Source organism: Hemiscyllium ocellatum, chromosome 10, assembly GCF_020745735.1.
Source record: "Hemiscyllium ocellatum isolate sHemOce1 chromosome 10, sHemOce1.pat.X.cur, whole genome shotgun sequence".
Classification (NCBI taxonomy): domain Eukaryota; kingdom Metazoa; phylum Chordata; class Chondrichthyes; order Orectolobiformes; family Hemiscylliidae; genus Hemiscyllium; species Hemiscyllium ocellatum.
Genome location: NC_083410.1, coordinates 49615703 through 49632560, shown reverse-complemented (window position 1 = coordinate 49632560; position 16858 = coordinate 49615703). Strand labels below are relative to the sequence as shown.

At 38.0% G+C, this 16858-nt stretch overlaps 1 protein-coding gene across 2 annotated transcripts in view; it reads right to left on the bottom strand.

Moving 5' to 3' along the window:
* ints7 (integrator complex subunit 7) overlaps positions 1–16858 on the bottom strand; it is a 64356-nt gene that overhangs the window by 34702 nt on the left and 12796 nt on the right. For both annotated transcript variants that reach the window (XM_060831483.1, XM_060831484.1), the window contains exons 6-10: positions 10262–10461; positions 9226–9348; positions 7855–7972; positions 5904–6035; positions 2582–2679 (exon numbers count right to left, since the gene is read on the bottom strand). In XM_060831483.1, coding sequence (XP_060687466.1) covers positions 2582–2679; positions 5904–6035; positions 7855–7972; positions 9226–9348; positions 10262–10461 — 671 coding nt within the window. The remainder of the gene's footprint in view (positions 1–2581; positions 2680–5903; positions 6036–7854; positions 7973–9225; positions 9349–10261; positions 10462–16858) is intronic.

Here is a 16858-nt window from a genome sequence, read left to right as displayed (position 1 = left end):
TGCTTCCATGGATCATTTCCTGCTTCTCAAATCTACTGATCATATGACTAACCTTTCCTTACATCCCATTCCAGCGGAACTTCTCTGAACTATCTCCAATGCAAGTATATCCCTTTGAAAAATGATAACTGCTATTTGAATTTAAAGTAGAGAAGAAACAAAGGAACAAAAATGAAATAAGGTCAAAGGGGCAGATATCATGATTTACAATTGTTCAATTCAATGTTGAGCGCAGAAAGCTGTAGCACACCCAACTGAAAAGTGAGGGACTGTACCTTCAACTTGTGAAATAACACCGTAGCAAATAGGTCAAAGTGGGACTAACATGAAGAATTAAAATCGATTAAATGTGGAGCTGGAAAAGCACAGCAGATCAGGCAGCATCGGAGGAGCAGGAAAGTAGACATTTCAGGTCAGGACTCTTCTCAGGACTGAATTGCTGTGGGAGTTGGTGGGTTTGAAATTAAGGTTGTGCTCAGTCAGTCAATTTCCAGATATGGAAACAAAGAGATCCAGAAAGAGGAGAGAGGTGTCAGAGATGGTCTCGGTGGATTTAAAGTTGAGGTGGAAAGCATGGGAGCACAAAGCAGTGCTGATGCAGTCATCAATGTAGTGGTGGAAAAGGTAAGGAATGGTGCTGGTGTAGCTGCGGATGCACAACTATTCCACGTATCCTATGAAGAGGCAGGCATAAGTCAGACCATGCAGTTGCCCATAGCCACCCCTTTAGTTTATACAAAGTGGGAGGAGGCAAAAGAAATTAAAATGAATTAAAATAACATTTGACTGGAAGCTCAAGCTTGCTGACTGAATGGAAGAGTTCCAGAAAACAGTTATTCAGTCCCTGATGTAAAATGACCACATCATGAGCAACAAATACACAGCATGCTAAATTAAAGAAAAAGTAATAAATCTCTTTCACTCAGAATGAGTATCAGAAACCTTGGACAAAAAGGAGGTCAGAGGTAAAGGGCAAATGTTGCAATGCCTAAGCTTGTATGGTGAAAAATGCTGGAGGTGGTGGAGGACCAGAAAAAGGGATGGGAAATGAGGCCAGATCAGAACTGGAACAAGGTACGAACCATACATCCCACAAATGTAGGCATAGTTAGGATCCACGAAATGCCTAAAGGAACATCTTTTATTTAGAGCAAATCAGTGGTGATAAAGTAATTGCCACTCAATCCAAGAACAAGCTCAGTCAGCCAGAGGAGGATAATGGTAGATAGGGAATTGTCTCTTCACTCAAGAAAAATGTAGAGAGCTATTAGACAATTCTGTTGGGGATAGAGGGACTGGAAGTCCATGGTGAAAAGAAGACAGTAAGAGTCAGGAAATTGTCAATGGCCAATGTTGGAATAAGGGAGAAAAAGAAAATCAGTAAAACTTGAGATAAGAAAACAAAATCAGCTCAATGGGGCAGAACAGACTGAAAAAAAAATGGATTGACCAAGGTGGGTGCTATTTGTATTTTGGGAAGGTGGTGAAAGCAGGCTTTTCAGCTTTCCACCTCAGCCACCTAATACTGAGTTATTTATATGTTGTGTTACAACTTGCTTTGACCTTTCACAATGAAACACTTTGTCATTTAATCTTTCCTGTGTCCCCACCATATTAAAGAGCCTATACTATGGTTTCTTCCCAAGCTCCCATTCTCAATTGTTCAAAACTATTAGATTTCAGAGAAGGCACAGACCTTAACTGTTTCTCACGCAGAGACTGCCAGACCTGAGTGTTATGAGCATTTCCTGTTTCTATTTCTCTTCAAGTATATGTTCAATTGCCGTTTGAAAGTTCCCACTGAATGTGATATTACCACTCGATCAGCTGGTGCTTTCAGCAGATTTCAGCAACCCTCTGCAAGACAAGCATTCTCATCATATGCCACTTCAAAATAATCTGTGATCGAACTACGACTTCTGATTACTAACACACTTGCCAGGGGAAACTAAACATTTCGATTTTGAACACGCCTCCCACTCATTATGTTCTTCTTATGCAATGATTTAGCTGTGATTGAAACAGGCATAAAATGCTGTTAGTGACCCAGGCGTGAATCAAGGTTCGACAGGAAGCAACTCTCCTTCCAGACCCTGCAGTTTAACTACATCAGTGAAATTGCACTTCAAATAAAACAGGTCAGGAATTTTCCTGCGGCAGACGGTCAAAAACTACTCTGCCTGAAAAATAAAAATCAAAAACTGTAGCACCCCAAAATCAAGGCACACAGTGTCCTCTCCCAGTCACAAGCGATATATTCTATCGAGGAGAAAAGTGATGCCCATCCTCAATTGAAAGATATCATACACTGTAAACTGACTGAAAAAGGACTATGTATTCATTAATCAATGCCATTGCCATTAACAGTAATACTGTAGTACTCTAATTTACATCTTAAACAGTACTGATCTCAGAAAACACGTATTATAAAAAATAAAATTAGTTTCCGTCTTTTTGGCTGTAAATTCAAAACTGAGAGCAAAGACTGCAATAACATCCTACGACATGGCAAAGTATAATCATTCCATGGTAACAGGATATAAGCCATCTTCCACATTCACAAGCAGATTTTATTCCTTACCTTTAAAGCATTCTGTGCTCCTACACCATTTTCCTGGCTGCAAAGAACTAGGAGAGACTCCAGTGCAAATACTGCATCCTGTTCCAAAGACAAAAAATCTGCAAGCAGCAAAAATGATTAAAATGAAATGTCTAGGGTGGTAGTTAGATACTACTTTACATCCAATCATAAGTGGTAAACAAACAGCAAAATGTTGGAAGTTGGGAACTACAACGGTCTAGTGCTAATAATGGCCTTGCAATTTCGCTTCTTTTTTTGAAATTAGGCTTTTAACAAAAGCAAAAGAATGGATGTTCTTAATCTCAGCAAATTCGAATCAATTTCTGCTTAGACAAGTCAAAGTCATAGTTAGTGTTAACTGATGCACAAAGGATCGAACTTCATCCTTTATTTCGCAGGTTAGAGTAGCATGCTTACTGCAATGGGTGATGGTGGAACAATAAAATGGATTGTCGTGGAAGAACAGAAATGATCAGAAATTTCCACCGCAGTCAGGAAATTTTATTTATTACTGTTCAAAATAATTGTAATACAAATTGAGATTTACATGCTTTTGTGACCAATTTTCTCAACCAAATGTGGAACGCACAACTTCAGTATTTCAATAATGTTTTGTGGAAAAACAAAAACTACCAGAATTTTTTCTTTATGCAAGAATAAAGGTGTGCACTGTGCATCAAAACATTACTTGATAGTTTATAGTTTCAGCATAAATGAACACAGAACAAGAAATAGCTAGAACATGCAACATTGGACTATTGGTGATCAGAATAGATATATATCAGTTGATATATGCAATCCAGATAGCAACACATTTGGTTATCATTTAAGACAGGTTGTTGCTTCTTATTGATTAGTCTTCATTTTAAAATCATTGATGATCACAAACTTTCATGTAGTCTTCCAGTTTCATCTCCCAATCCAGAAACTGGACGACTAGATGAGGTTTTTGCATCCCCCCACCGTATTTAAAGGAAGGAAATTAAATGATACATGAAAATATTACCTCTGTGATGCATCTTTGGCTGTTATGCTAATGCTAAGTAGTTATTTTGTTATCACAAAAGAGAGATAAAAAAAATCAAGTTCAAACTCACAAAACTCCAATCCCTATATGTATTGTAATTGTCAATTCTTGCCAAACACAATTAACAATACTGTCAATTATGCCACAAACAGAAGGGCAAGCTTTAATTACTTTATTTCTTGAGTCGTGACATCATGCTTGCTTATTTGCTTGAGTTTGGTTGTCTCCAAAACATCAAAAGACAACAGAAGTCTGTATGAATACTTCTGGTGTCCACCAAGCTACTGATCAATTTTCTTCCATTTTACTCATCAGGATTAAAGTGTGCATTGTTCTTTTCTATGATTGCCTACTATCATTATCCATTAGTCATTCTGGGCAAACCTTAAAAAAAATCTTAAAACTACCCCTGAAATCAAATTTGCAGGCTTGCCAAAGTTAGTGCCTCAACAATTCTACACCCAAACTGCTAGACAAAAAAAATTGTAACAGCATGAAACAGAGTTCAGAAAAAATAGAAGCTATCTATAAGCTCTTCTATTCCACCTTTACTTTTCTCCAATTACCAGTTCTCCTCATCCCTCGCTACACACATAATTCCTGAATATACTCAAGTTCAATACTATTCCTGACAATGGAATAACCATTCAAGGCAGCTGACAAAGCATCTGAGACTCTATCAATTTGCACACAAAGTGCTCAAAAGTATTAAATGATTGGTGTCAAGATAAGACAAATTATAACCTTTCAAAAGTCATCACAAAAACAAGTCCCAGATCCCATTTCTCTCAGTCTCAAATGTGATTATAGTGTCTTTGGCTCATTTTGATAGTGTTGTCACCATGCCTTCAATCCAAGTGTCTTTGCATGCTTAAGTCTGGGATTTTTTTATTATCGCCAATTCAGGTTTACACCCAATTCTACCCTTTGTTCATTCATATCCTTTCATCCATTCCTCCTTTAAATAAAAAATTGATTTGAACATATTTTACTGAAGGAATTAAAATCGATACTGTTAACAGGCAAGTGCATGCTTATCTGACAACACTATGGATTTTGATTGGAATATTTCAAACAAATTAAAAATACCATAAAAAGATTACTACATAAAAATATAAATACAATTCTGGACAAACTTACATTTCAAAACAATCTATTTTAATCATTTTCTTCAAGAAAAGTGTCTACTTTTAATCAGATTGACTAATAACAAAATAACACATTTAAAATCAAGTTAGAGAAGGATCTTTAAAAGCATAGTCCTATTATTGACACCTTGAGATGAAGCTGAATGTTGGTTCACATTTATTTATAGTCTTCTGAGTGCCAATGACTCATGGAGCTAGAAATTTAAATAAGCTTCATGATGAGTTATATAAATATATGGTTGTTAGGGCTGCATCTGCCCATAATGTTTGTCATTTAGTCTATTTGGTCAAACAAAATTTTAAGGGAAGCTATAAAAGCATATTAAAATGCTGAGCAAAATAAAACACCATTTGTTATTGTTCAGACATGATATTTCAGCTGTTATTGCAAACACGGAAAGGTGTATTGTTTTTATTATTAATTTAACACTAGATCTGCACAATTAACAGAATATTTAACACAGAATTTACAGAATAATAAGGAGCAGCACTGTGGGTCAGTAATTAGCACTGCTGCTTCACGGCACCCAGAACCTGGATTCAATTCCAACCTTGGGCGACTCGCTTTGTGGAGTTTGCATATTCTCCCACATTGGACAGGTTTACTCCCAAAGTCCAAAAATTGATACATTAGGTGGATTGGCCATGCTAAATTATCCATAGTGTTTAGGAAGGTGCAAGCCAGGTGGATTAGCCATGGGAAATGCAGGGTTACAGGAATGGTAGGCAGGTGGGTATGGTTGGGCTGCTCTTCGGAGGTTTGTATGGATTCGATGGGCTGAATGGCCTGCTTCTACACCATAGGGATTCTATGATCTTACTTATCCCATTAGTATTGACTATAATTGTTTCCTTCCTCCTGATCTCTCAACAGACATAAGCTGTACTTTTATGATTCGTCAACTACAGGCTGTAAATGCCATTATAAACAGTATTATATAATAAACAGGACTTATAAGTAAAGAATTAGGTCAATGAATTTGACTCTAATTTAGAATCCTGAATGACTTTCTGAACCTGTTCAATTGCTAACTTCATGAATGGAGGACAGGCATATTGATTTTATTTTCTCCTACATTGAAGACCTTCCAAATAATTGCAATCAACCTAGAAAACTGGAACCCAACATTTGTTTTTCCAAGATTACCTTTCTCCAAGCAGGAAGCTATATTTGTCAGAACAGTAACACTGTGGGCTGCAAGTGCACAGTTGCTATGGTAACAACACTCTTGCACAAGTTTTATCAGGTCATCAGGATGCACAGGAGCAGTAGTGTTTCCTTTTAAAGGAGAAGAAATGCAAATAGCATCAGCTGCATTCATATTTCAATCATCCGGCATACAAATCAGCAAGTCCAATCAGTTATTTACTTCAAAATAAGCAGGTTAGGCACTTCTTGTTTAATCCTGGACTCAATTTTCGCCATGTGCAGAGCAGAAACAAATTCACTACAGCGTAGCTGAGAGAAACAAATAAACGCACTTTATTACCAATTTTAGTGATATCTTAACATACAGCTACATACCTATTCAATTTTTTGGAAGTGAGTGCTGTAAGCTACTAAACAAATGAGATCCTATGTTTGTGCAATTCCTGATGTAAGGAACAAAGGGACTGCAAATGCAAGTGCAATCGTTTCAGTTGAGAACTTAGGACCTCTCATTTGGAAGAATGTGGTTCACTAACTTTTGACAGATGATAATAACTTTAAAACACTGTCAGGCAAGAAAATGAAGGGGCTCTTGTGGTGGAGTGAGAGCGTCCCTACGTCTGAGTGAGGAAGCTTGGGCTCAAGTCTCACCTGCTTCAGAGATGTGTCATAACATCTCCAAACAGGTTGATGAAAAAAAACAAGTCAGCAAAAAAATACTATTCATTCAAATACCTAATTTCTTCCTCAAATATTTTCACAGAATATCACTCCAGTATAGTTGAGGGAGCGTTATGCTTTTGAATTGGTTATATTTTGGAGAAAATGTTAAACTGTGGCCCAGGTGGATTTACAAGAGCCCACAGCACTTGGTTGATGGGCTGGGGAGTTACTGTCCTGGCCAACATTTCTCCTTCAATCAACGTCATTATAACAAACTATCTTGTTATTGAAATAAAATGGAAAATTCCAGAAAACTCAACAAGTTTGGTAGCATTGGTGGAGACAGAGAAACAGTTAACCTTTTCAGACCAGAATAACTATTCTGCAAACTGTGAAGGGCTGGAAAATGACCTTGCTAAATAAACTGCCAGATTGACTATTTTATAACAGTGACTACACTCCAAATTTTATATTTGGTGATATAGCACTTTGGGACATCCTGAGGTTGTGAAAAGCATCACGCTTTTTTTTCTTTATTTTCCCCCTTGCACCATAATTGGTCCTGAAACAGAAGTTGCACAGCAGGCAGTTAACCTCCAGGAGCTCTGCCAAAAGCCCTCACCCTTTGTGTATGAACTGAGATAATGATGGCTAACATACTGGCTGGATGCTTCCATGGTTAAGTACAGTTTCCACAATGTCACAAAATATCTATAAAGAGGATGAAACATGCTGATTCTCCTGCTCCCGGTTCAAGATCATTTAGACAGACTGTAGCATCCCCACTGTTAAGTATATGTTAGTTGAGTACTGGATTGCATTCAAGTGGTAGCATTTAATGGGGATTCACTTGTGCTTTGATAGACAGCAGTCTAATTGAGATGCGGAGGGCTCTTATGGCACAGTGGTAGCAACCCTACTGGGGCCAGAAGGTCCATCTGCTCCAGAGGTGTCTCATAAAATGTCTGAACACATTAATTAAAAATATTTTTAATCAAAGGCACATGCTCATGGTGCATCTCTGCAAATAAAAACAAAAGATTATACACACGTTCTAGCCTTCACCAACTAGCTACCTGAAACAGCCCAACTGTCAATCATTTAAGCCCATGTAACTCAAATGAATTGGGTGCCTTTATATCAGTTAATTCTCAATCTGATCAATCCAATCTGCATTAAAAGCAAATACTTCCAGCTTTAGAAACAATCTTTTCAGAGAACTGCAGAGCAGAGTTTAATTTCATATATCTGATTGAAATCACAGGTACTAAGAAGTTAGCCTTACCTTGTGCATTGTAATAGTACTGATTCATAGCGATAGTTCCAGACAATGTGGACAAAACAGAAAGCGTACCCAATTTCAAGCTGTCGTAAGGGCTCTGAAGGGCACATTCACACAGTGACTTGATAGAAAAGAGAAAAACTTATCATAATGTCATTAACGAACAGGAATCAAAGACAAGTCATTTTATAAAAAAGATAGATTGAAAAAAACGGCAGATTTGACACTTTGTAAAGATTGGATTAAACTTGATGAGCTTGCTGTTCTCATAAAGGGTAAAGGTTAATAAAGCAAATGACTAACTATAAATCAATATACACATTGAACAATCCCAACTCAAAACACTTCTGACAATGTATCACTGGTACTAATCTAAAATGCAGAACTTTTAATTATATTTCCTTATTTTTCTACTTTGTACCTAGGTACCTTCGTACCTAAGATGGTACTGGGAATGGCAACATTGTACACTTTTCACTGTACTCCCATATCCCTGTACTTCAATACACATCACAATAAAATCTAATTCTATTTCTAATCTATCAGGTACCAAAGCAAACAGACGCTTGGAAGCACAATCTGCAAATGTTACATATAACAGTAATCTGCATTTATTACATGATTTTCACATGAAAGAAAATCTCAAAGCTCTTTAGAAATAGCTGTAGGAAAACAAACATTCAGCCAGAGAAGTTTGTATTAAAATGGGTAACCAAACATTTCATCAAAATTATGGTGTTTATAGGTTTTAAAGGTTGAAGAGATGCGGAGGCATTGAATAAGGAGTTCAAAAAAATTTAGTTGATATGCTCAGTCATCAATGACGGGGAAGTGAGGAGAGAAGCAATTTTACATTGGTTAGTGTCTTTCAGGTCAAAATTCAAAGAGGTGGATTCAACAGTAACTTTCACAATAATTGACATAGGCACAAAAGGCCAAATGGTTTTCTTTTGTGCCATGTGACTACCAACAGTCAGCCAACCCATTATGTTGGCAATCAGGTAGACTTGAAGAGACGCAGGACTTGTGCTATAATTTTCTTTGTTCTATAAAAATGTATATTAATGATTTAGACACAAATATAGGAAGTTTTATCAATAAGCTTGCAATGGAAAACCGTTTAAAATCCAGATCAAAGGAAATGTACGACAATGTAAAGAGTTTTCACATTCATAGCATTGTTTGCAGAAGTGCACACTTTTCCAAACCAAGCCAGCAGATAATTTTATGAATGGCTACAAAAAGCGACTACCTGGTCAAGAAGTGAATATTTAGAACAATTAATTGTAACCATGGCACTTTCTTGAGCCTCATGCCAAGGTAATTCACTTAACCATTTCTCAGTATTCATGCCTGGATTTAATCTGAAAATACCTGAATGTTATCTCTGCTCCACATGTGTGGTGTTTTATGAGCCAACAATTTAAGATCTTGAAAAGAGAGTCTCTTCACAGCTTTTCTGGGGTCTTCCTTCAAATATTGCAGCAAAAGCTGAATCTGTTCAACACAGAGTAAACAATAGAGAAAACAGAACAAATTAGTCATAGCCTACAATGTACTGAAGTTTCAACCACAATAAATACTTTGTTTTAAAGTAATTGTCTATCAAAATCCATTATAAAGAAAGTTTAAAGACACCCATTTTGACATCTGTTTTATATTGTTCATAAGATCACCAAACCAACTGCAGTTTGTTTGTGTTCTAGTAGAATTGTCTTTCAAATTAAAACTCTGATCACCGAATCATTTTTCGAACTGCTCTGACTTCTAAACTATTTGTTTCAATCTTTGGAAGAACTAGGATAGAGATTGGGAAGTAGTCCTTAATTAGATTTCTCAAATAGTTTTGCAAAGCTTTTCTTCTGCCACTTCCACTTCCATAGCAATCTTTCAATAACTTCCAGAAATAAAGAGCCTGCTGTCGCTAATCAGATTTGGCATTCACCACAATGAACACTACAAACCCACAATTTTTTGCAGTTTATACTGAATAGTTTACGTCGCATTGGCAAAAAAAGTCCTAACAAAGTTATATCTCAAAGGAAACAAAGAATAAAACAAAAAAAGCTGCTATCTTTTATTAGGAATCAATTAATCCTCCTGCAGTCCCAGTGGACAATGACAATTTTGATCTGATGAAGAAGCAACACTCTGAAAGCTAGTGCTTCCAAATAAACCAGTTAGATTATAACTTGGTGTTGCGAGATTTTTAACTTTGTACACCCCAGTCCAACGTCAGCACCTCCAAATTAATTTTGACCTCAAATTACTTGCCTAGGATTTCCGACAATTAACCATGCTGAGAATAAAAAGAGTTAGATTGATTAAATTAATTAAATACACAAATATTTAAGGGGAGTGAACTGGTAGTTTTCTAAAGAATTGGTAGACTTTGAAAGATAACCCTTACCTGCTTTGGAATATCAACCAGTGAAGATGCAGCTAGTTGCGTACAAGTATGAAGTGTAACTATTACCATCCTGGTGGAAGGGTACAATGCAACCAATTTCTGCAGAAGGACTCGAGTACTGGAAGCGAGGGTAGCATCATGATGCATATGCTGCAGAATGGGGATCAATTTCAACTTCAGATCCACAGGCGTAGCTAATCCTAGAAAGGAAAGTTCTAAGTTATTAAGGGAAAGCTATATTTTCTTGCTTTCAACCCATAATAACAATATATTTTGGACAAACACAGTAGAGGGAGGGTTGAGCATATTATACTTAAAACATCTAAGTCAAACATGCAAAGGGTACACGTGTGGAAATCAGACTTGAAGGTGTAGATGCTAACTGGAGTTAAATTTTAGATGAGAAAAGTATTTTTGCATAGCACTCACAAAGCTTCATCTGTCATTGGTTCATTTCTACCAATTCTGTTGTCATGAAAACATAGTTAAATGGGGCTTTCATTTATCAAATGGCAAACATCCACCACAACAAAGGTCTACAATTTAATTTGACAGGATATCATAGCCCAAAGTGCCCACAAAAATATGATACATCGGCAGAAAGAGGAATGCAGAGGTCCTGCATTCAGAATTTAGGAGGTTAGATAATAAATGAGCAAGTAAGCCCTCAAAAGTAGTCATCTCCAAGCTACTCCCAAACAACTTGATTGAATATAGAAGTGGATAAAGTGGATGCGTAGGAGGGAGGATTTTAGATTCCTGAGACCCTGGGTCCAACTGTGGGGGAGATGGGGCTGACACGAACAGGCCAGGCTGCACCTAAACAAAGCTAGGACTAATTTCCTTGTTTTGCTAGGACTACAGGGGAAGGATTAAACGACTTGTGGTCAGTGTTCCTTAAGGTGAACACTGTAGCATTGGAGACAGATGTCCATGAGGGGAGAAGAATAGGATCTGTATGATTAGACCTAAGAAACAATGCAATTGCCTTGCTTGGTGTATTCTCCAGGCCACTACCTAGTGGGAAAGATGTAGAGAATCAAACTGATAAGGTAGTTACAGAAACGGGCAAAAATTGTGAAGTACTTATATCTTTTATTAATAGGAACATAGAATACAAAAGCAAGGAAGCATGTTAAACTTGGACAGAACACAGTGTCAAAGTCAACTGGAGCATTACATTCAGTTCTGAGCACAACACTTACAGAAAGACATAAACGTATGAGTGAGAACATAAAAGATTCACAATAACAGTTACAGAGATGAGGAACTTCAGTTATGTAGAAAGATTGGAGAAGTTACAATTCTTCTCCTTAAAGAGAAGACTCTAAGGAGATCAGAAGATCCAAAATCATGAGGGATTTGAAAAGAGATGAATGCTCAGATTCATATGATTTTGCTGATGTCAAAATTCTCTTCACCACTTGTTTTATGGAAATGGCCTATTCCAAGGCATGTTTGTTTTTTTTAAATCATTTATTTACAGAGCTGCATCAGTTTGCAATAATCATGGATGCCTAGTTGAGCCTGTACCACATACCTCCTTCAACTGAACTTTAAACTTTCCTTGGGACAATCAGATAGTGAAAAACATTAGACTGTAAGTTTTTATGATTGGAAAACCCAAAGAACAATATCCACCAAGAATATTAACTCATATTTGTTTGAGATCCATTAAGACGACCACTAAAGTGCATATAATATCATAGGTGCTGTATTCTAAAATGTGCTGTGACCAAAAAGATGGCTACTTTTGAAGCACTGGATGCCATGGAAAACTACTGTCTTGAAACAGAATCCAAGAAATCTCCAGTCATGTTCTATGGCAATATTCTCACCTTGCCTGCGTTGGGTTCCTCCACATGCTCCGGTTTCCTCCCCCAATCCAACAATGTGCAAATTAGGTGAACTGGCCATGCTAAATTGCCCATAATGTTCAGGGAAGTGTGGGACAGGTGTATTAACAAGGATAAATGTAGAGTAATAGAGTAGGGGAGTGGGTCTGGGTGGGTTGCTCTTCAGAGGGTCATTGTGAACCTGTTTCCATACTAGGGAATCTATGATTCTAAGTGTTTGGATATGTAACATGAATTTTCCATTCCAGTAATTAGCTCCCTTGCATAAACTGGAACTTCTTCCTCTCCACACTTAGTATTGCCAGTGTCCAATAACTTTTACATAGCTAAATATTATCAGGGTTATTCCAAATCAGGGTATGTTCTTTATATAATCAAGTTTTGCAAGTAACCTATCCAAGCATCAAATTAATACAGACTGCTCCAATACCAGGAATCTAGCTTTGAGGGAATATTTAATTAGCTATCGATTTGATGCCCCAGGCAGGCTAGTTAAATGACAGGCATCTCTATTGTAGATAGTAAGATACACTAGATTATGATCATTGGGACCATTACAGTCCCACAAAAACATTGTGTTTTATTGTAGTCTCCCAAACAGTATTACAAAGTCAAATCCATCTTAGATCCCTGCTTGGTTTCAGTAGGCCCCAGAAGCAGCCAAAACGTATTTCATGAGATTTGACTAATCCTGTCCTAGGTCCTGTCCTAGGCATAGCAACAGCACCTCCTTAATATGTGCAGTGGAGATTCACATCTTCTATGCTTGCATTTTTTTCATTTGAATTCTAATGTTAAAATCTGGCAGAGATGAGAATCTCTGTCAAGTTTTCCATCAAGCCATAATTTAGATAAACATCAAGACTCCAAGTTAAAAAACTTCAAAACTGCAAACTAGTTAATGAGCCTAGTTAACAGAAACGGCCTGGTAGCAGCAATTATTGTCCATTAACTGGAAGTGAATAGCTGTTCATTTCTATCTGAGGGAGGAGAATTAGCACACTTGGGTGCTAGTCATCTGCAGGCACAAAGAGTTATGAAATATGGATATAAACTTGGTGCAGATGGGATGAGTACAAAGGAAGAAGGAAGTGCTGCTCTTTCTACAGCCAGCGTCCAGACTTTGGAAACTACAATGCATTAGAAGAAAACCTACCTTGACATTTTGTTGCAGGAACCAGTCACACCCCTGTACTTAATACTTCATACTTGACTCATGGTGAAGGATGAGAGTGAAATTATGACTGAGGCAAATATGGAGATCCAGAGATAGCAGTGCAGAAATCTCAGTCCTTAAATCTGCCAAGCAGGGTTTAAGGTTCTTGTAAATTAGGTGGATGAAAAGCAGAGTCTGCAGTGAGGATGAGCAAACCACGATGCAGAGAGCCACTCAAAGTGAGTGGACTAAAAGGGAATTAGTTTACAGTAGAGGACTGGAAAGTTAGGGCAATGAATACCATTCTCTTCAGCCAAGAGCAAGAGTAGCAAAGGCTGCACTGCCTGCAACAATTAAGTGCATCTCTCCACAGCTGTAGAGGAACATGGAAGTGGGTGGAGAAGGACCTAGTTACCATGGTTCATATGGGTACAATGAGGGCTTATGCTCGAAACGTCGAATTCTCTATTCCTGAGATGCTGCCTGGCCTGCTGTGCTTTGACCAGCAACACATTTGCAGCAGTACAAAATAAAGGCACTGCCATAAGGAATATGAGTAGCTAAGGCATTAACTTAAGAAGCAAAATCACAAAAATGGTAATAATAGATTAGCACCTGAGCCACAAGCAAATTGGCAATGGGTAAGTAGTGTGGGAGAAATGGATTCTGATTCATAGGGAACTGATATTAGTGATAGGGAAGCCGCCAGCTGCACTGTTGGGACAGTATTCACCTGAACCAGGGTAACAGTGAATTATAAAACTACTCGCTGTAAGAGAGCTTCAAACTAAATAGTGGAGGGAAGAATAAGTAAGTTAAGAAGAAAGACCAAAGCAGTAGCAATGGAAGTAATGATAAACAGTGTAGAAAAGGATACAGTCTAACCATAAGAGTCCATCAGCAAACAGAGAACAAATTATGGAAAAATTATAAAATGACAAAATAAAGCACGTTTATCCAAATGCATGCATCACTTGTGACCAATGGATACACTGAGAGCACAAGAAGAAATATTAGTATGGTATGATGGTTGCAACATGACTGTGGCGAGAATCTGAATACAAAAGGTATACAATACCTTGGAATGAAAGGGTGAAAGCTGGAGTGGCTCTGTTAATCAAGTGTATTAAAAGGGTGAGAAAAGCTAAAGAAAATGTTGATTCCTTAGAGGAGGTAATAATGAGAAACAAAGAAATGGCACGAGATTTTGAACAAGAATTTTAAAAGCCATTCAACTCTTTGAACCTGTTCTGCCATTCAAAAAAAAATGGCTGACCCAGTTGTGGTCTTAATTCTGCTTTCCTGCCTACCTCTCATGACCCTGCACGGATAAAGGATTGCTGACCAAGAATTGGGGGGGGAAGGAAGATTTTACAGGTAACATCCTCAAACTAGTGGAGTGCCACAGGAATCAGTGCTGGGGCACCAATTCTTTACAATATATATCGATTTGTATGAGGTAAGGGAATATACTACAAAAAAGTTTGGAGAAGACAATAATAGGTGGAAAGGCAACTGAAGAAGATAACCACAGAGTGATATATTCATGATTTGTGGACAAAAACCTTGGCAGATGAAATATAATGCGGAAAATGTGAGGAAGAATAGAGGAGTTGAATATTATTTCAATGGAGAATGGCTGCAGAAAAACGCAGCACAGAAGAATGTGGAGCTTCTTGTGCATAAATTATATAAAGCTAGCAAGTTCAGGAATGCAGCAGTGGTGGCAGAGACCTTGTCTTTGTTGGTGTAGGGTGCATCAACATGGCTCGGTGATTCAAGCTTGACACTCATGTTGACGAATAAAGGGGGAGAAAATTCATTGGAAAGTAAATTGGAAAGAAATAGAAAAACAAACAGCAAGAACTCTTACAAATATATAACTTGAATATGGGACTCTTGGAGGATATAACTGGGAAATTGATAATAGAGAACAGGGAAACAGCAAATAACTTTACTTTGATGACTTGATGCCTAATCTTCAAGGATATTAAAGGAAGTGGCTGCAGAGACAGAGAAGGTGTTCGTTGAAATATTCCAGAACTCCAGTAAATGTAGGGTATTTCGATTTCCAGAAGGCATTAAATAAGGTACAGTGTAAAAAGTTATTGTATGAAACAGCTCATGTTGTTGTGGATCATATAATAACATTGACTGAAAATTGATTAACACACAGAAGACAAGTTGGGATTAATGGGTCTTTTTCAGGTTGCAAACACTTAACTAGTGGAGTGCCACAAGGATTAGTCCTCGAGCCTCAATTAGTTGTTATTCATTTAATGATACGGAGGAGGGGGTAATGTATAACGTATCCAAATTTGCTGATAGAAAAACAGGTGCGAGGATATGTCGTGATGAGGACACAAAGAAACAGCAAGGGGATATAAATAAGTTGAATTAATGTGCCATAATGTGGCAGATGAAGTAGGCAAGTCTGAAGTCATGCTCTTGGGCAGGAAGAAATCAAAAGACGGCTATTATTTAAATGGAGAGAGACTCCAAAAAGATGCAGCATAGAGGGAACTGGGCATTCTCGTGTGTGAAACTAGTGCAGCAACTATTGAAGAAAGCAAATGGAATTTTAGCTATTACTGCCTGGAAGCTTAGAGTTTAAAAGTTGCAAAGTCTTGTTACAACTTGACAGAGCGTCGGTGAGTCCACATCTGGAGTGCTACGTAGAGTTTTGGTCCTCATATTTAGTAAAGGTTACACTTGCATGGAGTCAGTTAGACTCATAGAGACATACAGCACGGAAACTGACGTTTTGGTCCAACCCATCCATGCCGACCAGAAATCCCAACGCAATCCACTCCTATCTGCCCTCACATGGCCCATATCCCTCCAAACCCTCTCTAATCATACACCCATCCAGATGTCTTTTTAATGTTGCAAGTGTACTAGCCTCCACCACTTCCTCTGGCAGCCCATTCCACACAAGTCCCATCCAATGTGTGAATAGGTTGCCCCTTAGGTCTCTTTTATACCTTTCCCCTCTCACCCCAAACCTATGTCCTCTAGTTCAGGAGTCCCCCACCCCAGGGAACAGACGTTGTTTATTTATCCTATCCATGCCCCTCATTTTATAAATCTCTGTAAAGTCACCCCTCAGCCTCCGACGCTCCAAGGAAAACAGCCCAAGCCTGTTCAACCTCTCCTTACTGCTCAAATCCTCCAACCCTGGCAACATCCTGTGAAATCTTTTCTGAACCCTTTCAAGTTTCACAACATTCTTCCGTTAGGAAGGAGACCATCATTGCATGCAATATTCCAAAACTGGCCTAACCAATGTCCTATACAAGTTTTGAGAAGATTTGTAGCTCAGGTTGAGGTTTTGGATGTAGGTTTGCTCGCTGAGCTGAAAGGTTAATTTCCAGATGTTTCGTTACTGTACTAGGTAACATCTTCAGTGGACCTCAGGCGAAGCAATGCTGAAAATTCTTGCCTTCTATTTATATGTTTGGGTTTCTATGGGTTGGTGATGTGATTTCCAGTCGTGAAGTCACTTTCTGTAGTGAGGTCCAACTCAATGTGTTTGTTGATACCATCTACCACCCCCTGAGAAAAGGAACAGGAAATGACTTCACC